The sequence below is a fragment of the Ambystoma mexicanum genome, chromosome 14 (genome assembly GCF_040938575.1).
Source record: "Ambystoma mexicanum isolate Mex_15411 chromosome 14, UKY_AmexF1_1, whole genome shotgun sequence".
Taxonomy (NCBI): Eukaryota; Metazoa; Chordata; class Amphibia; order Caudata; family Ambystomatidae; genus Ambystoma; species Ambystoma mexicanum.
In genome coordinates, this window is record NC_090940.1 from 518,378,551 (window position 1) to 518,401,970 (window position 23,420).

General features: G+C 45.7%; 1 protein-coding gene across 1 annotated transcript in view; it reads right to left on the bottom strand.

Annotated features, from left to right (window-relative positions):
• Window positions 1–23,420, bottom strand: part of DYNC1H1 (dynein cytoplasmic 1 heavy chain 1) — a 2,031,190-nt gene that overhangs the window by 637,036 nt on the left and 1,370,734 nt on the right. Inside the window, exon 61 of the mRNA XM_069637760.1 lies at window positions 12,996–13,130. Within this exon, the coding sequence (XP_069493861.1) occupies window positions 12,996–13,130 (135 nt within the window). The remainder of the gene's footprint in view (window positions 1–12,995; window positions 13,131–23,420) is intronic.

The window sequence follows — 23,420 nt, forward strand, 5'->3', positions numbered from 1 at the left end:
TGAATCCAATTCAGTTGGGAGAGAACTGAAAGATCTCTAAACATTCAAAGGATGAGGCAACGCCTCCGCCTGCCTCAGAGACGCCCCAGGATGTCCTGGTAGCACCAACTACCCCAGACAAACGATTGGAAGAGCTGGGATGTGAAGTCCGAAATAAAGCAAGTGCCAACTCGGACCAACATAATCTGCACAAAAACTCTGACATCACGGCTCAATTGGCCAAAGACCTGTCAGCCTTAATAAAGCAAATCTCATCACAAAAGAGAATAAGTCTTGCCTCAATTCAAATTGACTCTCCGAAATTGAGGCCAATATGTAATTGGAAGAATTGACCACCAGGAAGTTAACACTCAGAAACAAGAGAACACTAAAGATCCCTTTTTGAGGCTAACTAGGACCAGGAGCAGTACGTAAACCACAGCCCGGTCTTCTTTTCAATCACAACGGCCCAGGCAAGTCCAACATCCATAGTCAACACATCTTCAACTAATTTGACATAGAACAACTCACACAATCGCATCGACTGCAGTTTGGATGACTCTGAATGGGGTCATCAACTGGCCTCCTCATCAACAGCTGTTGACATATCGGAAATTCAAAGGACCATTCTGGCGTTTCTCGCAATTTCCCTAAACCAATTTGTAAAACGATACGAGACTTAACAAAACTATGCGAGATCAGGGAACGCTGGTTGCAATGACTTTAGAAAATCTAGCTAACAAAATTGAGTCCCGTCTGGACAAAGAGGCGGAAACCTCTGTGCTTTGGCAAAATCGACTATGACCTAGCTTGCCGAGAATCAACTGACAAAACCACCCTAATGAAAGCTCTTCTAGAAGACAGCTGATGGATGCTGGCACTGTGGAAATCTAATCAAAAACTTTATCTCACACTTCCACCAAAGCTGATCCCGCCGTCCACACAAAAGTCGACAGATTTCAGTACCAATTTCAATTCCTGAAAACAAGGCCAAAGAAAAAAACACAAAAATAGGTTCTCAATATTTGTGGATAAAGATGTGGTTGGAATGCAAAAAGAAAGAAGATCAGCAACAAAGGAAAAAAGAAATCTAAAAATCAACCACCTCCAGAAAAAAATAGATACAAAGGCTTGCAAGCTTCGCAACCCGAGGACCCCTCCACCACCACTACAGAGTCAATCACCTAAAAGAGCCAGAAAAGAAATAATAATTCAGAGACAAGAATCCAAGATGGACAAGAAACTAAGCATGTTCAAAGAAGTGAATTATCCATCTAGAGATAACTCTGTAGAACTGGAGGAAGACACATGCCTCAGTGATCCAGTAGAAATTATAGAACTAGATAGAGAAGATGCCAATTGGAATAACCTTTCCAATTCAGAATGGAATGAAAGTCAACGAGTGGCTGCTCAAGTAACAGACTGCAGCCTTGAGGCGATCAAACCCACATCACTGGCAATTCCAAAGCCACCAACGAATTTAGTGGAAGAAGTGTTTCTCACAATGGAGGAAAAACAAAGAAAGCTGTCCTATATGAAATCCTTCATAACGCTTAGAAGCCAGCCTACATCGGAAAGACAACCCACAAATTCAGAAAAGCAAAAAAAGATAATTTGAAAATACATCTGGAAAGAGTACTCACGGGGGGGGAAATCTCCCATTTTGAATAGAAACAACGTACTAAAACTGTTCCAACATATTCCAGGTTTAGGATGTGTCGCGTCTGACATCAAAATTGTCGAATTTGTCTCTGAAAAAACAATGGATTGGGTAATTCTCCATTTAGCCTCGTGGGAAATAAAGGCTGCAATTCTCGAACTGAGTGACAAAATCCTGCCCCTTGGCTATGATATAAGAAAATATCAAACCATAGAACCCCACACAGAGGCGGCGACCAAGTGGAATTGTCCAACGAACCACCTGAGCGAAAAACTCACTTCTACAACAAGAAGAGTGAGAGCCCTCACCTAGATTTGGGGGAACCATAAAAACCACAGCAAGGAGGCTCTCATTGGAGCAAAGAAAATGCAAAGCCAGGAGTTGACCAAGCAAGGTCGTCAACAACCGTTAAAGAGCAACTATCCAACCACTGTTCATCAATGAAAACTAAGGAAACAATCTCAACCATGGACAAAGCGACTTAAGCAAAGTCAAATTCACAGTGAACAATTTCATGAGAAATAATAGAACAGATCACCTAGGAGGGGGTGGAAATTGGAAGTGGCTAGCTGATTCCCTTGCCCAGCAGCTCAAACATTTGATTCTACTCAAGAAGTCCCCGCAGGAAATCTGGTTCGCAACCTAGAACACAAGGGGCTTTAAATCACTATTCACAAAGGAATTGACAATGCTAAACAAATATAACGTCATCTGCTACAAGAAACTTGGTTGAGGAAAGCACCATCGTGCAAAGCATATGAGGCATTCCTAAACCCGGCAGGGAAGGGGATCCTAGGATGACCATTCTAAGGACTTTTAACTATGGTAAAGGTAGACTCAGAATGGGAAGTGATCGCCCACCTATCACCAAACCCGTACGTGCAAGTCCTAAAGCTGACGAGGAAAACATTTTGGACTACTACTTAATTTCCGCCAACTTAAAAGACAAAATGAAGGAATTGGAAATATAAGAGCAATCTGCGAGCGGTCATGACACGATTTCCCTAGCTCTAGAGATCCAGGACCCCCAGGTGGCAAGAGAGATCATGGGACCAGTGGAAGTATCTTATGCCAAGAATAGGTTGAAAATGGGAATGAGATCCTAAGGAGCCATCAACAATTTAAGAAAGCCATAGAGGCCGACAACGCCCGAGTGGAATACAATTTTTTTTTTGTGTTTAACTGTTGTTAGCAGTTTTTACAAAAGTGGAGTGATTCTCATCACAAAAACGGGCTAAGTCTTTTAAGGGCTCTCTGAACCTTCCCCTATGGCGTCCAACTTCAGACTGTGTATAAAGTTTACCACCGCGATGACCGGTCTGCGACTTAGCCCGTTCATCAAGTGCGCCCACCAATAGTCCTCGTCCATCTTTGAAAAATTTGAGTAAAGGTGGTCCAGGTGGGTTTTCCGTTCGCTGGCAGTCCCTGGGCAGTGGATGATCAGGTGTCTTAGACTTTCCTTTAGCTCGGGATTCCGGCAGAATCTACAGCCATCGGATTTGGATTTTCCTCTAATTTTCAATATCTCGTTGGTCTTTAGAATGTTTAATCTTGCTCTTAGGAAGGTGGCTCGGTGGGTCTTATTCGGAAATTGAAGTAGGTAGCCGATAGGTTCATTCAATTTTTGGGCAAACGCCAGCAAGTGGGCTACTGATTTGTAGTTTGCTGATGTTTGTTGGGTCTCACACCAATCTAGATCTTTGAGTTTTTTTGCCGTTCTCTTCGGGTTTGCCAAAAGCTCAGCGTCTGAGCTTCCAATTGTAACAAGAAGCTTTTGATTTTTTTCCCACCAGGTTTTGAGAGTTTTGTTAGACCCTTTTCCAATTTCCTCTCGAATCAGTGCATATATTTTCTCCGCCGATAATCTGACTTCTCTATAAAACATCAAGGTGTTGATGGATACTATTCCTAGTAGAGAAGTGAGGCCCAATTCCCTTCTTATCAAGGCTATTGGAATTGAGGGTGGTAAACGGAGCACTTTTTTCCAGATTGCGCCTTCCAATTTGGGCCGTGTTGAATCAGGAATACCAAAGAATGCAGCTGTCCCATAAGTGAGTGCTGGCACCACTTTCATCTTGTAAAAATTTGTCGCCGCTTTTGTTGAGAACCGTCCAAATTTTTTGTCCACTATAATCAGTTGATTTAGTAAAGTTTTCTGTTTGTTGGACAGTAGGTCTAGCATAGGTTGCTAGTTTCTGTTGTTGCTGAACATCGTACCCAGGTATCTGAAGGTGTCGACTTCTTCCAGCCGAATGTTGTTAAAAAACCAAGCCTTTGAAGTTTTGCGTTTGGCCGCTTTCATTAGTCGCATCACTTTAGTTTTTGTGGTATTGCTCTCGAGGTCGTTGATATGGAGATATTCATTCAGATTGTCTAGCTTTCGCTGTAGCCCTATCCTTGTCTGGTCAATAAGGATTATATCGTCCGCATAGAATAATCTGCTGACTTTCTCGGATCCTATGGAGGGCGGGAAAGCTTTAACGTTCTTTTCGGCGTGTTGGTAGTCACCAGTATAGGCGTTATAAAGTGCCGGTGCCAGAGGGCATCCTTGCTTAACTCCGCTAGATGTTCTTATCACTGCCGATAGTAGCCCAGTGCCATTCAGTCTGACTCTCATGGATGTTTCCGAGTAAAGTTCTTGAATTGGGTCTAAAAGGTTCTCGGGGCAGTTCCAGTTGGCAAGTTTTATCCAAAGTTTTTCTCTGTTTACCTTATCAAAGGCTTTTGATAAGTCGATGAATGCCATGCAAAGGGGAGGAGCTCCTTCCTGCACTTTGGCTTTCAAGATGTTAATGATGAAAATGTTCGCCATGGTGTTCAAGTTTTTCCTGAACCCTGTTTGAAAGTTATCCCATCCTTCAGAGGACTCTATCCAGATTTTAAAATTGTCCAGTAAAAATGAACCGAAGAGTTTTCCAATGCAGTCCAACAATGCTATTGGGCGATAGTTGTTGGGATCGCTTCTGTCTCCAGATTTATAGATGGGGACTACATTGGCTGTTTTCCAGGACTTCGGAACAGATGTAGAGTTTGAACAGGATTTGAAAATTTCGGCTATTAACGTTGACCAGACTTTTGGATTAGATTTTAAATCCATGTTCGACAGACCATCAGGACCCGGAGCTCGTGATGATTTAAGACTCTTAATTTTATCTTCAATGCTGAGTGGGTCAGGTTCTATGGCCCATCGGTTAGGTCTATTTTTCCTGGGTTTTATCTCGTTGTCCACTGGGCCAAAAAGAGTGGCGAAGTGTGTTATCCAAGCTTCTTCTGTAACGCTTGATGTTAAGGCGTCTTTGCTTGATGAGGTGTTAGAATTGACCAGCGACCAGAATGATTTTGTTTGCTTACCGGCCAGCACTCGCAGCATTTGTTCTGAGTCCTCTTGATGGAGTTGTAGTCTAAAGCCTTTCAACCAGGTCTTATAGGCTTTGGTGGCTTTCGAAGCTATTTCGACGTTAACGCGTGATGGTGAGCTCCTGGCCATTCTCACAGCTCTTCTCATCTCCCGTCTTTTGTTCCTGAGGGTTTCGTTGTTGTAATGGTTGGTCTTTACTTGTTTCCTGTTTCCCGTCTTTTTAATGTAATATGGTTGGAGTAATGGGCAGTAGTCCATAAGAAGTTCATCTTCTTTTGCATTTGCCTGTGCTTTTATTTGGCAGTAGTTAGAGGTTAGTGTCATTACTGCTGCTGTGTTCATCCTTAAGCGCGTGGAATTTGCATAGGTCTCCATGTTGGTCGATCTCAGCGTCACGTCTCTCTCGTGCTTTTTGAAGCAATAAGCTGACCATGTCAGTTTCAGGAGGTTGTGGTCACTATTAAGAGTTCTTGTGATGTCAAAGCCCTTGACCATCGGGAGGAGGTTTCTGGACAGATAGATGTGGTCTAGGGTGGCGCTCCTTCCGGCTAATTCCCAAGTCGGGATAGTCGGTTGCGATGCTTTTCCCAAGAAGTGTGCGTTGTGTAGATCGTTGTTGTCCATCAAATTTGACCATTTGTTTCCTCTGTCTTGTGAGTTTTCCGGCAATTGTGGCCGATTTGGTTTTGTTTGGTAGGACTCCTGTCCATTCTTCTTGATGTTGACGTTTAGGTCTCCGCAAATAACTATACTTTCCACTAGGTCGTTTAATAAGGCGTCTTTTAAAAGGTTTTCGATTTTCAATAGAAAGGTGTCTGTTTCACATTCTACCGGGTTCCAGTATAAGTTAATCAGGAGGTATATCGTTTTTTTTCTTTTATCCAGATTGTTTTGGTTGTTACTTCTCTGTATCAATGTTGTCAGGATGTGCGGCTCTGTCTTTAACACTTTGAGAAGGTGAAGGTCAGCTCCGATTCTTATTGCTGTGAGTAAGCCTGCTCTTGGTCTCCCCGATGTTCCTTTCAAGGCTGGTGAAAAAGCAATCGTATAACCTTCTATCGACGGTTTATGTTGGATCCAGGTTTCTTGTAGGCACCAAATGTCTGCGGATCCTAGGTTAACGTCTGAGGAGTTCATCAAATGGGAGAAGCCTCGGGTGTTCCACGAACCTAGGGTTATGTTAATCTCCGGATCTGTGTTCAGTAAGTGGCCTGAGTACCTCTTATTTAGCTGGCGTTTGTTTAATTGCTATTGATTGTAGTTTTTTGCTAATACTTTGGGCAGCCATGCCCAGCGATTGACTTCTTCCTTTGTACTTTGCTGCTTCTTCTCCCAGTTTAGCTTTTCTTTTCCTTTTAGCGGAATATCTTGCTCAATTGTGATGAACCAATTTTTTTGGGGGCCCGAGGGTACCCTTTCCAATTCTATAGAGCTTGGTCGGTGGAGCTCTGCCTGCTTTCGTGTAGTCGATCTTGGAAGGTGCTTGTCGTTCAATAACGGGGTCTGGTCATTCCGGTATGTTGGTTCGCTCTTTACATGATCTTTCGTCTTTTTCTCCTGGGGGCGTCTCACTGGGTAGGTCGGTGGGTCTTGTTTAGAATCAGTGCGCTCGTTGGGTCTTATGTAATCTGTAAGATCATAGCCTAGTGCTCTCAGTTTGTTTTTTTCTTTAGTTAAAGCCGATTTGATGGTTTCAGATTGAATGTGTAAGTAGACGCTGTCCACTCTTTTTTTTCCCTGAATTCCACAATTGTAATGTCATCTGTGGATAGAGTTTTTAAAGCTGGGACTAGGTGTAGTATTTTTAGAATCGTTTTTCTGTTTAGGATGAATGATGGATCTTCCTTCCAGATGCTTTTCAGAGTGAAGGAGCGAGTCTTTGTAGACCCTATCAGTCTGTTTATGAGGTCTCTTCTTCTTCGGTGGTCCTTACTTTTACCCCTCTGTGTAGGAGGGTGCCTCTGGTTTCTGCGCCCTCTGGACCTTGACGAACAGTGGCTGTTTGATGGGGATGAAGATCTCGGTCTATATTCTAGTTTATGGAGTCTTTTTGGACTTCTTGTTTTTGAGGGTGGACGCTCATCTTTTTGTGAACTTTTGTGCACTCTGGAACGCCAACGTGAGGTGAGCGCTAATGGTCGTTCCTGTGATGTAGTATTAGCATTCTGGCTCGACGGTTGCGTCCTCCTAGGAGGAGGTGATCTACAGTTGTCCCGTGCTCGGAGCGTTTCCATTTTCTTTGTAGGCAAGTACTGGGAAGTTTCTCTATATTTATTTTTTTCCAAAAGTTTTAGTTTTTTTTCCTCCAATGTCAGAAAAATTGGACTTACTGGCTCTTGAGCTGATGGTTTGTTATTTCTTGAAATTTTTCTGTTTTCTTTTTTTTGTTTCTCATCCAAAGGGTCGGCCAGAACCGCTGGGGATTGACTATTTGCATTTCTCTTTCTTTTTTTCACCGGCATCTGGTCTTCCTCTTCCCAATCCTCACACATTTCTCTTGTGTTTAGGGCTACGTCCATCAGCTCGCTTTCAGTAAATGAGCACACGGTATCTTCCACGGCCTTCTTTTCCTCACTCGGTATTGTCGGGGACTTCGGTGGAAGGAGAGTAGTGTGGTCAATTAGTTTTGGCTCGAAATGTAGGTAAGATTGTTTAAGGAAAGCTGGCTGGTAGCTTTCGTTGGTTTTTAGTCTGGTTGTAGGCTTACTCGTTTTTCTCTTCGCGGTGCCTATCAAAGCGGGGTCATCTTTTTGAATGAATCCGTCCGCTGACCCAGATGCACATCCGTTTTTTGAGTTGGGATCGGGTCTTGTTTTTTTAATAGTATTATTCGGCTTATTTTCATGGTCTAACTGTAGTTTGATGTTCGAAAGGTTTGTTTTTTCTTTTTGCTTCGTAACCCGAGGCTTGTTTATAGTGACATTCTGTGTTGTACTTGTTGGAGAGTCTAGTAAAGCCTTTTCATCACTGTTATAGTGGTCTATCGCTGTGGGTATGGCCGAGGCCCCTGTGAAGTTAAAGGTTTTGAAAACTGGTGCCTCAGTTTGGGTGGATCTCGAGCACTTTGGGCGATCTGTGAAATTGTCTAACTGCTGTAGGGGTTGCTTTAACGGTTGGTGGGTACATTCCTTTGCTGTTATATATCCTTCAATAAAGGTGAGTCTCGTTTGTATATGCGCCAGCATAGATGCTTGGTCTTTTGTTGAGTCGTTCAGTGCTTCATACAATTTGGTAAACGGCGCGAGTGCTATTGTTAAGGATGACATGAGGGCCAAGAGATCTGTTTTCTTTTTTGATGGTGAAGATGGTAGTCCAATTGTAGTTTTGGTAGTTAAGGATTGATTTGAGATTGTATCATTTGCTGAGTATTGACAAGCGTTAGTTGTGAGACAGCCACTTGGGAGGTTTTCTTGTTGTGGTTTCTCGGCAGGTGGAATTTCTTTCCTTATTTCTAGGATAGTAGAGTTTTTTTGCACTTTATTCAAAGCTTCCTCTTGGTGTCTCTGCTTTTCCTGATCGTCCAGGTGTCCTGGCGCCCGCGCTTCGTTAATTTTGCTGGTGATAGGGCCAAGTAGACCCTGAGGTGGCTCCGAGTGTGCGGGGTCGTTTCTCGTTGTCCGATTGAGGTCTGTAATTTTTAGGGAGTCTCCTGATTTGGGTCTTTGTGCTTTTATATGCCATCTTTTCAGGAAGTCAAGCTTACGTAGGGAGTCTTTGTCATTTTCTAAGTTCTGATCTAAATGGGATCCTTCGAGTAGTTCTGCGTCTGATATTTCAACTGTGTCTTTCTCACTTAGGACTTTGTTCTTTATTGCAAAAAAGTTGGGTATAGATCCTTTTGTAAATGTTTTTTTACCTTTATGGGTCCGTGGGGGTACGTTTCCTTTTATCGGCAGTTTCCTACACATTGGCTCTACCGTAGAGGTGGCGACTGCCGTTGAGCATGACTGAGGCTTAGGTTTGGTGATACCTGTATTCATAGAATTTGTGCATTTTGTAGGATTCGCTGCGATCGGGGTTGAATGAGTTTCTGAGAAGTTGAGTCTTAGTTGAATTGTAGGAGATTTAGTCGCTTCTTCCAGCTCGTCTTCAGAGTAGTCGACAGTCGAGTACGAATTGTCGCTGTTGTTGTTTTCCGTCGGTCTGTTGGTTTCTATGCTGGTGGCTTCTTCGTAACTTGGTGGGCGATGAATTTGTGCTCTGACTATCTCTTTTTTCTCCTGGGCAACTGTTTTTTTTGGCGACACAGTTGTTAACAATGGGTTATGCAGGATTGATGCTTTCGAGGGGGTGGTTTTGAAGTCGAACACCTCCCGCTCTAGGAGTTCATTTGGCTTAGGTACTTTCTTGGATTTTGTATTCCTTGTGGGTGTGGTACTTTGAGAGGGCTCTCCGTCTTTCTTACAAGTCTGTTCCAAGATTGCTGGCGTCCGGAACTGTGGAGGATCCGGGTGCCGAGGGCTCCACGGGGCAAGCCCGTTGGCCACAGTTGTCCATTTTGTGCTTTCCTCCTCTTTCCACTCCTGGCATGTCTCTTCGACCTTTTTTGCAGTTTCTCCCTTTCTCTGGTCTCGGCGAGGCTCATCGGCAGCAGGGCTCGTCGCCTCCGCAACGAGCTCCCGGCCAGAGACTGCACCCAGTTGAGGAGGGAGAAATCCGCTCTGGGTGATCTGGCGGTCTCCAGGGCTTAGGCCGGCGTCTTCGCTCGCGGGCTCTCCCGCCCACCTCTCCACAACGACTCCGCCTGGGGACCGAGTGGACTGGTCCTTCTTCCCATGGACCTGCGGGCTGGTGGGTCTCCGTGTTGGCTTTTCACTATAGCGTAATAAGGCGAGTGTTGATGAAGTGTGGCTCGGAGGAGTCTGTTGCTTAGACGGAGCCTCCAATACTTCCTTTGGCGGCTGGTTATTCGGTTCCCTCTTTAGTGGTTCGATATCCTTCGTTGATTTCGCAGGTGAGAGTTTCTGGTCAGTTAGATTTGTTTTCGAGTCATCTTTGCTTTTGTTTTGGGGCATTTGGAAAGGCGCTTTAAATGCTTTGGGTTTTATCGTGGCTGCCGAGTCTTTCAGCGAGTGAGGTTTTCTCAGGTGGCTCGCCCGCTTTAAGGGGCTTCGTCTCTCTAGGCCACTGTCTTCGCTTTTCGTTCTCTGGCTTCGCAGCCAGTGTCCTTCCCCGCTGGCCTCGCCCTCGTGCATTGCGATGTCGGATGGGCCGCGGGGCGGCCGCGGACTGCCGTAGACTGCGAGCACCTCAGCGAGCAGCTCCGCGGCCGCTCCGCGGCCGAGTTGGTTATTTCAAGTCTGTGTGGCTCCTCCTCTACGCTGTGTAGCCACTGTAAGCAGACTGGAGTCGATCAGAAACTTGCGAGAATCGTCGAGTTCGCGTTTTTTATCACACGGTGGATGCTGCGCTTGTAGCTGGGGTTCATGAACATCCGTCTGCCCCCCAAGACTCCGCCTCGTGGAATACAATTGGATCCTCAAAGACTTTACTCAAACAGAGAAAAAGGGCATAAAAGCAGGCACGATATCCAGGCACGCCTATGATCCCATGGTCGGCAAGGGCAAAAGAAAATCTGCGAAGTGACCAGAGAGCAATCAAGACCAAAAATATGTCTGAGTGGCTAGAATTGAGATGACAACAGAAACAGAAGTACAAGAACTGGCTCATCACTCAAATGTCAATGCTCACAACACGAAGCAGAAATGATGTTCAAAGCCATAGGGCAAAAAAACAAAAGATCTTTGGGGACTATTAAACAACAGGGGTCGTTTAGAGCCAATCTCATGCTGGGACAAGTAAGTTTAGCAAGTTAAATAGCATACTACTGTGAGCTCTTCTCTGACTTGAAAGACTCCCCTCCCACAATAGACACTCCAGGTGGGACATAGAGATAGAACAAAATTACTTAATATCAAGGATCAAAGGTCTTTGCTCTTCAAAAGCAGTTGGCCCAAATGACCATCTTCTAAAGGAAAATCCGGAAGAATGGAGCCGCCTCCTGATGCAGATCTTTGAGCAAGTTCTTTGCAGGGGGCAAATTCCCTCCTCTTGGTGTAAAGCAATAGTAGTACCCATCTACAAGAAGGGCAAAAGATCACATCTGGGCAACTATCGCCCGATCGCCCTCCTAGACTCAATGGGAAGATTGTTCGATTCTGTACTTCTGCGGGATCTAACAGAATGGGCTAGTAGCTCAGGAAGGTTGGATCTCCACCAAACGGGGTTTATAAAAGGGGTGGGAACCTCCTTAAACCTCTACATAATTGGTCTCCTCAAATCAAGAGCGCTAGAGTCAGGGGCCTGTATTCACATGGCCTTTATAGATCTAAAACAGGCCCTTGACTGTGTCAACAGAGGAAAGCTTTGAACCAAGCTATAAAAATGGAAGTGCCCAGCCGACCTTCTTGCAGCGATTCAGGCCCTTTACAGCGACCCCTCTGTTCAAACTAGTTTGGCAAATACAGGTGTTCTCTCCAAGAAGATCATGACATACAAGGGAGTGAAACAACGCCCTGGCATCGCTCTTATTTAGTCTTTACATCTCTGATTTGGGAGACTCACAAGAGGAGGCGAGGGCATTTCCACCGAAATGAGATCCCCCACACCATGGGTTTTATTCGCGGATTACATCGTATTTCATGGACTTGACACCAGTAGGCCTTCAGAGGAGAATCAAGTGTTTTCACACATTTTTGAATGATAACATGGAAATCAATGTACGCAAGTCTAGAATTCTATGCTTGCAGTCTGCTCGTTGAAGTGAACCCAAAGATCAAACTTGGTGGATAGGCAAAGAAAAGGTGGAAGATACCATGACACTATACATTTCCCAGATCGAAAAACCATACCCCTGGCAGCCCAGGGCATGAGAATCCTCCACAGGTACATCAAGTTCCCCCTCACGCCTCTAATTACCTTCCATTGCCAAAAGGTAACTCCCATTCTAACTTATGGTTTGGACGGCATGTTGTGTATGCCTTGGAAAAACTGGATCCTGCAAAGGTCTCTTTTGGAGGAGATGCTTAAGATTGCTCAATTCCCTATCCATGGCGGTGATAAAACAAGAATTAAGACTCCAATTATTAGAAGGAATCTCACTATGGAAAACCCTAACCTTATAACGGAAATGCCTATTGGCGAAAAGAGGCTCATCATTTGAAATTTTGTCTGACAGAAAAAAGCACTGACACATCCCTGATGTAATGTTAAGGCAAAATTGAGGAAATTATGGCAGATCGAGATCTTGATGGAAAGGATCTTCTCACAAACCCCATGAAGATAAAAAAGCAGCTAGAGGAAGAAGACTGGATCGAAACACTCTTAAGAAATTTAGATCCACCTAAGACCCTGCTGGGAACTTGGAAAAAGAAAAGGGGGCTAAATCAACTACCACTATATATAAAGAAATTTCCGTCTGCCCACTTCCGTGATCTCCTACTATGGGTAAGACTAAACATTCTTGACATCAGAGAAGTGAGACTAGAAAGAAATTCAATCCAACAGGAAGACTCAGGGTGTCAATACTGTAATGAGACTGGAGGTGTAGAATCACTATCATTGGGTAAGGAATTGCCCTGGTCTCACAGATCTATGTTCTAAATATCTGGGGGAAAAAACTGCAATGAAGCCAATGTACTGAAATGAACCATCAATGGTGGAAGTGGATTTTGATGGGGAGAGAACAAGCATCTGCCTAGAAGTACTGCAGCGAATGGAAGCTATTTTAAACATCCCTAAAGGAACATAGAAAACCAAAGTAATGTTTTAAATGGATGCATGTGTAATGTCAGGACTTAGTCACATTATTCTTCCTTTAAAAAAAAAGCCTGTTTATATGTCTAAGTAAACCAGTTGAACCAATAAACATTAAAAAAAAAAAAAACATTTCAGCGAATTCATCCGTTCACACAGGAAGTTTATTCCTTCTTGAATGTAATAACCAGAAAATATAGATAGGAAAAACAAAGTAAAGTTCTAAGAAGTTCAATACTATACCTGAAAAAGGTCCTTCGTAATCAAAGACAGGCGCTGCGTGTGATCTGTGATGCCTTTTAAATTGGAATTTTCATACAAGACTGTGTGGTAGATATCCAAAAAGCATTGCAGCGAATACTGGTATAAAAAGTGTATCTAGGATAAAAAAGTAATAATATGTGATTAAAACATGACAGCTTTACATTCAGAAGTATAACAAAAATAAACATTTAACAACTACTAGATATAGGCATACTGTGACATTTTTTTTTCAGTAAAGTTTTTAAAAAAGTGATTAAGAAATCAATATACTCTCCCCTCCAGCCTCAACCCAGTCTACATTATGAACATTACACATGCTTCATTTACAATTACTGCCCTCCCACCCACCTCAAGTTTCGACATATCAGATGAACAAATTACTTACCTCTCAGTAATGTCCTTTCTGATGTAGGCACCTTCCATGGATTCCTCAACTCAGAAACCTTTCTGCCGCCAGGGGGAGCAGAGGGGCTTCACATCAGCACCACATGATGCCTCTATGCGTCCCACGATAAACAGGACGTCAGGACAAGTATAGAGGTGCTGCCTCCATTACCCCAGTTCCACCCTTTTCCCCTAGGACTCAGAACCAAGGTGTACTAGCTAACCATCAAGAGGGGCAGGTAGGGAGGGCAGTGACAAGTATGTGGGAGGAGCATCCATCAGAAAGAACATTAAAGAGAGATAAATAACGTGTTCATCTAATAACCTCCTTGTGGATCCTGTGACATTTGGGCACAAGGCCCCATTCTTACATTTTGCACTGCTTAATTTAAGGAATTAACTGGTTCCATCGTTTATTGAATTTGAGCTACTTACGGAGTCAGTGACTTTTTAATGCATTTATTAACCTATGGTGAATGTATCCGCCAATGTTACCTCTCTTCACGCTATTGCCGCAAACACCGCTATAGTAGCCAACATTGATGCTAACGCTGCTTCCCATCATGCAAGTGCCCTAAACTCTCCTATGCTACTCAAAAATGCTGAAATTCAGACATGATAATCTGAAAAAGCTGCCTCTCATTATGCATGGGGCCCAAACCATGTTATACTGTATAACATGGTACGGGCCCCATGATGGAAAATGTTACTTCCCTTCATGCAAATGCACCAAATTCTGTTACGCTATTTGAAGATGTTGCCTTTCATTCAAGTGCTGCAAATTCTGCTATGCTATTCGAAAATGCTGCCCCCCCATCATGCAAATGCCCCTAACTCTGCTACGCTACTTGAACATGTTGCCTCCCAGCATGCATGAACCCCAAACTCCTACCATGCAAGCTGAAAATGTTGCTTCTCATCACACAAATGTCCCAGGCCTAGCCCTAACACCAGATAGTGTCACCATTACTGTCAGCAGTCAATCTAATGCCCCCCTGAGACGTCAGCACTGAAACTCGCACTAGTCAATGCACGTTCCCTTACTGCCAACGCTCTAGATATCCATGACCTCCTCACACTCCATAATCTAGATGCCCTAGCCACCTGGGAAAAATGGCTCCACAAAGCCCTGCCCAATACTTGCAATTCCTCCAGGATACACTATATACCGAAAAGACAGACCCAAGGTAAGAGGAAGAAGAGGAGTCGCGCTACTAGCAAAAGACTCCCTACCTATAAGACCTTTCAACACCTCCTTAGAGGAGAGCAAGGATATTCCCTCAGTCAAGAGGACCACCTCACCCACCAGCACCATCACAATCCATATTGTCTACCGCCCGCCTAAACCAATCCTCACCTTCGAGTAAAACCTGCTCCACATCATAGGTGATACCATTAAAGCCTCATCCCAAATCATCGTCCTCGGTGACCTCAATTTCCGCCTCAACAACCCCTCAGACCAGCAAGCTACCTCTGTCTTCAACTCTCTGAAAGCCATGCAAACATCATGTCACTGACCCCACTCATAGCAAATGCTGCACGCACAACTGGATCACTGACCTTATCTGCCAGATTACTGTAGACTCCAATGCCCCCATGCCCCTGGTCCAACCACATAATCTCATTTACCATCCATCAACCCAAGACAGCCAAAACCTGCCCCAAGCGTTCACAAGAAGCTCACGCAAGCTCATCAAAGATCGCATTTTGCCATTGCTGGTCATACCGAATCTAGAACCCCACCACCTAGGAGACCCTAACCTTCTATCAGGAATCTACACAACCATCTTAAGCTCCCCAGTTGACACTCCCGCCCCATGACCCAACTTAAAGCTAAACCCACCAGACACTAAACTCCTGGTTCACCACAGACCTCCAAGGCCTACGAGACAAAAACTGAATAGCAGAATCTAGTTGGAGAAAAAAAAACCTCGCCCCCTACCAAAACGGAGTTCATAAGGCGTCCACATTGATGCCTCTTGCTCCCTGACTCGCCATGTGAACGCTATCGCCACTTCTGCTGCCTACACAACCAAATTGATCAATGTGTCCAGACCCTTCCTATCCCAAGATAGCTAGCGGGCCATTGCACGTGCAGTCATCAGCGCCAACTTGACTACTGCACCGTCCTATTTGCAGGCACCTCCTCCCAAAACATACAAAAAGGTCCAAACCATCCAAAATAATGCCCTTCGAACAGCACTGGGCACCCCCAAATGGGATAACATCACCGCTGCAAGGAGAGTGGCACACTGGCTGCCTATCCGCAAGAGAATCCCCTTCAAACCCTCCCCATCACCTACAAGTGCCTGTCCAACACTGCACCCCCTTAACTCTAGAAGAAAATCTCCAAAGTGCACTCTTCGAGACCCACTAGAACCCCCCTATGTACACCGACTTTGTCTACCTAAAGTGAAAAGCAGCAAAGCCGGAGGTTCTAGCTTCCCAGCCATCGCTGCCAAACAGTGCAACTGCCTCCCACCCACCATCCTTGTGATTGGTGCCCTCCTACTTGGTCTTCCGGAAAGCTCTCAAAACGTGTTTTTTTGCCTAGGCCCGAGCCCCTTCGAATTGTATCTTGATACCGCTTTTTCTTTCGCATTGCAACTTATGAACCATGTAACTCTCACCACCCACCATGTAACTGTTTTCCATGCAAGTAACTGGTTGTAAGAGCACCAAGATGCCTACTGGTTGCTGTGTGCACTATAAAAGAAATAATAGATAAATATGTTTGTACCACAGTATTGTATGATACTACTTGTCCAAAAGCCTATAACAAATAACTATGTTTTATACTTACTGTCTAAATTGAATTATTGTGTGCCATATTGTGTGGACTGTTAAGATTGATTTCTAGTATCTGGCCTGGTGGACAGATTTTAGGAGGCCGCCCGGGTTATAGCGAACAGGAGAACTCAGAAGTTAGACAAAACCATATCAAGGGAGAGCAGTCTATCTCAGGAGAGTGAGTGGGGTCAGGGGTCCTCAATGATTCCATACAATATAATACACAATAAGGGAGTAGTTTCATATCTGTAACTCCATTTCTCCAGCGTTGGTATCTTTGATGTATTCACATGCTTCGAATATTCCCGGTTGTCAGGCTGGGAAACCCCAGTAACTTTGACTTAGTAATTTTCCTATGGAAAAAACGGACAACTTGAGTGTCCCATCAACGTCATTGTGGGTGCCTTTGGTACCCACCAATGGGACGTCTAGTATATAGCTCTGCCCCAGCAGCTTCCCCTCAGATTTTAACCACTCCAGCTGGAGGATATCCCCCTGAAGAGGATGTTTGCCTGAAGGGCCTAGGCTGGAGGGTGCATGTAAATCCATGAAAGATACAAAAGCTGGACAGATAAGAAACTACTCCCTTCTGATCTTGTAGCAGTATAAATGTTAGGAGGTGAAAATCAGCCAAACACAGATTAGGTACTTTAAAATTGTCTGCGTTTATGCAAAAAGAATACATCTCCAAGTAGAGAAAGTAAACCACCCCGGAAGCTGCAGGGCATACCTTACTTGAACAGTCGTTGAAGGACTGACCGTCCCATCTGCACATCCTCAATGTGTTGCTGGTGTAAGCAGTAGTGCATGGTTAAAGCGTGGGGCACTGCCCATGTTGCCACTTGGCAAATGTCTCCGATGGGTACTCCAGACCAGAGAGCCACCGAGGCAGCAGTGGCTCTATTGGAGTGCGCTCCTGGGCCCGATTGGAACGGCCTGTTGGCCTTAGAGTGGCAGAAGGAAATTGTAGATGAAACCCATCTTGAAATGCCCTGTTTTGATATGGATCTTCCTTTGTTGGATGGACCTAAGGCTACAAAGGAACAAGTTACTTACCTGTAACTGTTGTTCTCCAGCATGGGTCTGGCATGGATTCACATGCTCATGAATATTCCCCGTCGTCAGGCTGGGAATCCTCGGTAAAGAAAAAAAATCAGTATCAGTTTCGTTTTCTCATCTGTCTTTCTTAGTAGTAACCAATCACTGGGCTCTGGGTCATACTGCCCCCAGCCAATGACTGCCCTCTCCCTAAGCCCCGCCCCTGGCAACTGTCCTCAGATTTGGTAGCACGTGAAGTGGCAGTATGACCAAGTGAAGAGCCGCAGAAGGGGAAGGAGGGAGGGTTTGCATGTGAATCCATGCCAGGCCCATGCTGGAGAACAACAGTTACAGGTAAGTAACTTGTTCCTTCTCCAGCATGGGGTCTGGCATGGATTCACATGCTCATGAATATAAGAATACATAGCAGTACACATGCACAACCACGGGAGGTGGCAAGGCTCAACATTAAGCATTACATAAAACTCAACATCAAGCATCTCTTACCTCCTCATCAGGCTCACCTTAAGCGAACAGGCTGTGCAGTACTGCCTGGCCAACTCTTGACTCCTCCCTGGAATCCCGGTCTACGCAGTAGAATCTCGTGAAGGTGTGCGTCGACCTCCACGTAGCAGCCCTGCAGATGTCCAGCAGGGGCACACCAGACAAGAACGCGTGGTAGCAGCGATCGCTCTGGTCGAATGGACTCTTGGACGGCCGGGCAACTGTCGGTTTGCCAACCGATGACAGTGCATGATGCAGACGGAGAGCCATCTGGAAATGGAAACCTTCAAGAGATCCATCCCTTGGTTCACAGGTCCAAATTCACAAACAGATGCGATGTCTTCCGAAAACTCTTTGTTCGGTCCTCGTAGAACTTCTGCGCTCTAGCTACATCCAGCGAGTGCAAAGTCCTCTCGGCCGGCGACAAAGGCGACGGGAATAAAACTGGCAACACCAAGGGCTCGTTGAGATGGAAGTCCGATGGCACCTTGGGCATGAAGGAGGGGTGCGTCCTCAGCACCACCCTCGTCTCATGAAAAGTCAAGTATGGAGGCTTGCAGGATAGGGCCTGAATCTCTCCCACGCGTTGTGCAAGGTGATGGCCACAAGGAACCCTGTCTTCCACGACAGGGACTTCAACGGAGCCGAATGCAAAGGCTCGAATGGCGGGCCCATGATCCTGGTCAGAACCACGTTGAGCTCCCACGCCGGGGCTGGAGCCTTCACCGGTGGGAACGTTCGGAACAGTCCTTTCATAAACTCCTTCACCAGGCAATGAGACCACAGGGATGACCGTCCTGCAGTTCTGGTGTATCGGGAAATCGCAGCCAGATGTATCTTAATGGAAGCATGAGCTAGTCCAGCTTTGGCAGCGACAGTAAGTACGGTAGCACTTGAGGGGCAGTAATCCGTAGAGGGTTAATCTTCTGTGCATGGCACCAGACAGAGAACCTCTTCCACTTGTGTCCGTAGCACTTGAGAGTTGAGGACGCCCTGGCCTTTGCAAGAACCTCTCTGCATTTGGCTGGGATCTCGTACCCTCCAAACTCTAGTGCGGCAGGAGCCAAGCCTGCAAGTTCAGCGACACCGGGTCGTGATGAAGAATGGCACCTCCTTCTCTGGAGAGAAGATCTGTTCTCCACGTGCGTTTTGTCCTCGTGGAGGCAGTAAAGGCATTTCGAATGCTCGTCCTCCTTGAACACATTTTGAAGGTTGCATCCAGGGCAGATCCTGAACAGTTTGCCGGGAGTCGAGCTTCCCTTCTCCTGGGCCATGTTCTTCTTGTTTACGAGGTAGGACTCAGAAACTTCTGGAATCCTCCAAGAAGCGTAACTCGATGAAAACTTCACCCTTGAGGGGCGTGGATAAATCCGAAACGGGTCCCCGTTGATCGGAAATAGAAACAGTGGAGCTTGAGGCTCGATTAAACCGAAAAATGAGATAAATCTCTTTGAAAAAGCACAAAACGCAGTAAAAGCTCGAGAGCTATAGCACGAGAACTCCCAACAGTAGAGCGTGCAGTAAAAATCTGAGGATGGCTGCCAGGGGCGTGGCTTAGGGAGAGGGAAGTCATTGGCTGGGGGCAGTATGACCCAGAGACCAGTGATTGGTTACTACTAAGAAAGACAGATCAGAAACGAAACTGATACTTTCTTTACCGAGGATTCCCAGCCTGACGACGGGGAATATTCATGAGCATGTGAATCCATACCAGACTCCATGCTGGAGAACAGCTGCTTAGACGATTTAAAAGATTTTGTGCAATCCAAATAATATTTCAATGCCCTTTTGACATCCAGAGAGTGCAGACCCTTTTCTGCTGGTGAAGTGGCATTCAGAAAGAATGTGGGTAGAGATATGGTAGCATTTCTATGAAACTATGAAGGTACTTTAGCAATTAAATGAGGATCACTAGAGAGAACCACTTTGTCTCTCATGAACCGTAGGTATGGAGGGTCTATAACCAAGGCTTGGAGTTCCGAAACACGTCTAGAAGACGTAATGGCCACTAAAAAGCCACCTTCCAAGTTGGGTTGTCGACAGAGGTTCGAATGGAGGCTTCATAAGCGCTGTTAGGACCAGGTTCAGGCTCCATACAAGTGGAATCCTCTTCATTGGCAGGAAGGTACGAAAGAGGCCTTTCAAGAAGTGATTTACTAGCCTGACACTGTAGAGGGGAGACAATCTTTTCCGTGCAAACCTGGAGATTGCGATAAGTGCACTCTGATGGAAGCAATCGCCAGACCATCTGTAGCTAATATTAGCAGATAAGGATGGATCTGATGAGGTGTTATAGCTAGTGGCTGCAGGTTTGGCTGCTGTGCACACCTTGCACAGAATCTTTTCCTTTTTCGGCTATAGGAAATGCTGGTAGCAGAGCCTCTTGCTGCTGCTAGAATGCACCGGCAGCCCTGAGGGATATTCAAATGACCGAATTCAAAGTGGTCAGGAGCCATGCTGTTAACTTGAGAGAGCCGGGTCGTGATGAAAGATCATCCCGTCGTTCTGGGATAGAAGATCGGCCTGAGATCCTAGATGAATTGGATCGTCTGCTGCTAACTGAAGGAGATCGGAGAACCAGGTCTGCCTGGGCCAATGCAGGGCTACCAAGATTATCCTGCAACAACCTTTGCGTACAATCTGTATAATTTTCCTTATGAGAGAAAAAGGAGGGAACGCGTAGGCAAACACCTTGTCCCACGGGAAGGAAAATGCGAACCCCTGAGAGTCGGGATGCGGAATCCTGATGGCAAATATCTGCACTGCTTGTTGTTGGGGCTTGCGAAAAGGTATAGAGAGGGATGACCCCCCACCATGTGAAGATTTTGGCTATCTGCTGTGCTGTTGCCACTCTTGAGTCTGCGAGGAGTACATGCTTGCTTCTTCTGCATCCGAGGCAAGTGGAAGATCTGAAGTAGAATGATGGGCCGGATGGCCCAATGCCAGATGGTCTGTGCTTCCAGGGACAACGTTTTTGATCGCGTTCTGCCCTGCTTCCGTAGATAAAACATTGTGGTCGTGTTGTCGGTGAGGACGCGGACCATGGAATTCTCGATTTGAGGAAGAAAGGATTTCAGAGCCCAGTACACTGCTCGCAATTCCAGTACATTGATGTGTAGTAAGGCTTCCTCTGGGGATTAGAGGCCATTTACCTGGTGGTGGTCCAAATAAGCGCCCCATCCCACCTGGGAGGCATTGGTCACAATGGTAATTTGGCTCTATAAGTGGCATTCCTTTTGCGTTGTTGGAGGGGTATGTCCACCATTTCAGTGTGTCTGACAGAGTCTGGGAGATGGTTACCTTGACTGACCAGGAACCCAGGTTTGGGACCATCAGGTCACCAGAAACTTTTGCAATGGCTGCATGTGTAGCTGGCAGTGGGAAATAAGCGGAATGCAAGAGGACATGGTTCCCAGAAGAGCCATATATGAGCATTAGTTTGTTTGGCGTGACAAAGGTTGCTAGAGTTATCAATCTTTTGATTCTTTCCGCAGAAGGTTTGGCTAGATTTTGGTCTGTAAGGAATTGAGCGCCCAGGAAAACAAAGCTCCTTGAGGGAACTGTGCAGGACTTCGTAAAGTTGATTGTAAAGCCCAACTGTCGGAGGTACTTTCGGTGCCTTGGGTGTATTGGCACATGGAAGTATGCATCTTTGAGGTCTAAGGCCGCAAGGAATTCCTGGGGCTGAACAACTTTTATGGCATCCTGGAGCTTTACCATTTTGAATTTTTGATGTTCTTGTTTAGTATCTATAGATCCAGAATAGGGTGCCAGTTGCCGTCTGTTTTTTTGACAACAAAGTACCTGGAGTATACTCCCCTTCCTCTTGCTGTGGGAGGCACTTTTCCAAAGGCTCGTTTTCTTAGCATTTGACGTATTTCGTGCTGTAAAACGCTGTGATGCGGGTGAGATACCTTTGTAGGGGGGATAGGGATTTGTGGGCACTTGAACAACAAGTGGCCATACTGGATTGCATCTAGCACCCACCTGTCGGTCGTTATTGTTTGCCACTCGTCAAGGTAGAACACCACATTTCCCTCCACCTGACTGCCCTTGTAGCAGACATGGTTGTGTCTTATTTTGCATAACCCTCTGGGAGGTGGTAGATCTGCGCTTTCTTTGCCCTCAGTATTCCGTATTGCGCTGGGAGGATTGATAATTGCGCTTGTAGCCCTGAGAGTAATATCCCGGCCTACCATATCGCTTACTGTCGCTGGAGCCTGAGAATCTTGCATTCTCCAGAGACTCCTCGAAAAGGAGCAAATGGACCTCCTTCTTTGAAGGGTAGTTAGAGATCTATCCGCGTTTGAGTCAGCCTTCATGGCTCTAAGGGCTTCATCGATTTTGTTTGTTGCTGTACAGATTTTCCCCTTCACATGGCATATCAATGACCTTGTGTTGCACTTCGTGGCGAAAGCCTGTGCAATGTAGCCATGCCTGGCGTCGAAGAACTACCCCATTGCCGATCTGCTAGAACCCAGTTTCAAGGTCTACAGCGATGTTGATGCTGTGATTCAAGGATTCTTCTCCTTCGCTCACCAGCATCATAGCCTCTTTTCTTTGCTGTTCCGGCAAGTGTTCTAATAAAGGTGCCAGAAGGCACCACATCTCTCGATCATATCTAGCAACAATTGCCAAAGCATTGGTTGCTTTGACAGTTGTCGACCCAATGATGAGAACCTTCTTTTCAAAGGCATTCATTTTCGGTTTTTCGTTGTCTGGTGGAGTGGCACACTTATGCTGTGTACGAGCCTTGCGGCTTGCTGCCGCTGAGATAATTGACTCTGGAGCAGGTTGCGAAGTGAGGCATTTCGGAGTAGTATCTGGAGCCTTACATTTCTTCTCCAACCTTCCTTTCACTGCAGGCTCCGTAAAAGAATGTTTCATAGTACGAATGACCTCCTGCCACACGTGATCCAGAATGGGTAAAAAAAACAGCCTTCCTGCGTTTACCCATATGGTTGAAGAGGAAACAATCTTTCTTCTCTTCCTCTGGAATAAGGCCAAACTCCTGGCATGCCTTGGACATCATGGAGTGAAAAGCTCCAATATCGTCCAGAGGTGAAATCTGCGCTGGGCTACCCGTTGCATCTTGGTCTGGATCAGTGTCCCATTTGTCAGCTCTCCTTGTGGACAAGGATGCGGTGGAAGTTGTATCCCTCGGATAAGTGTCCTGGTCTGTGTCAACCAATTTCCCTTCCTCTTGTTCTCTCTGGAGGTCTAGGATATGTTTGCATCCTAGGGTGTATGCCCTGGTCTCTAGAGGGATAGGTTGGATCCCTTTGTTGAGGGGTAAGGTTTACTTGTGCAGAAGATTGAATTTCTTGGGCTTGAGGAAGCGGAATTCTGGCATCAAGCTGACCTAATAGCGGCTGCGGTGTAGTAAGGACCTGCATGGAAAACAGGGATTGAGGATTTATAACAGGGTATTGTCTCTGCATATCACCTATTCCTGCAGATTTTGAAGGCAGAGTAGGTGTTTGAGACCTTAGAGGAGTATTTTCCACTCTAGCTGGTCCCTGCATAGGAGGATCAGAAGTTCCTTCTTCAGGGTCAGATTCAAATACACCTTGGCATTCATATGGCGGAGGCTCAAAATCCGACATAATATACTGCAGGATGCCTTCTGGCATGATAGTTCGGTACTCCAAAAGGAGACATTCCCAGGGGAGCCTGGTCGCCCTGCAT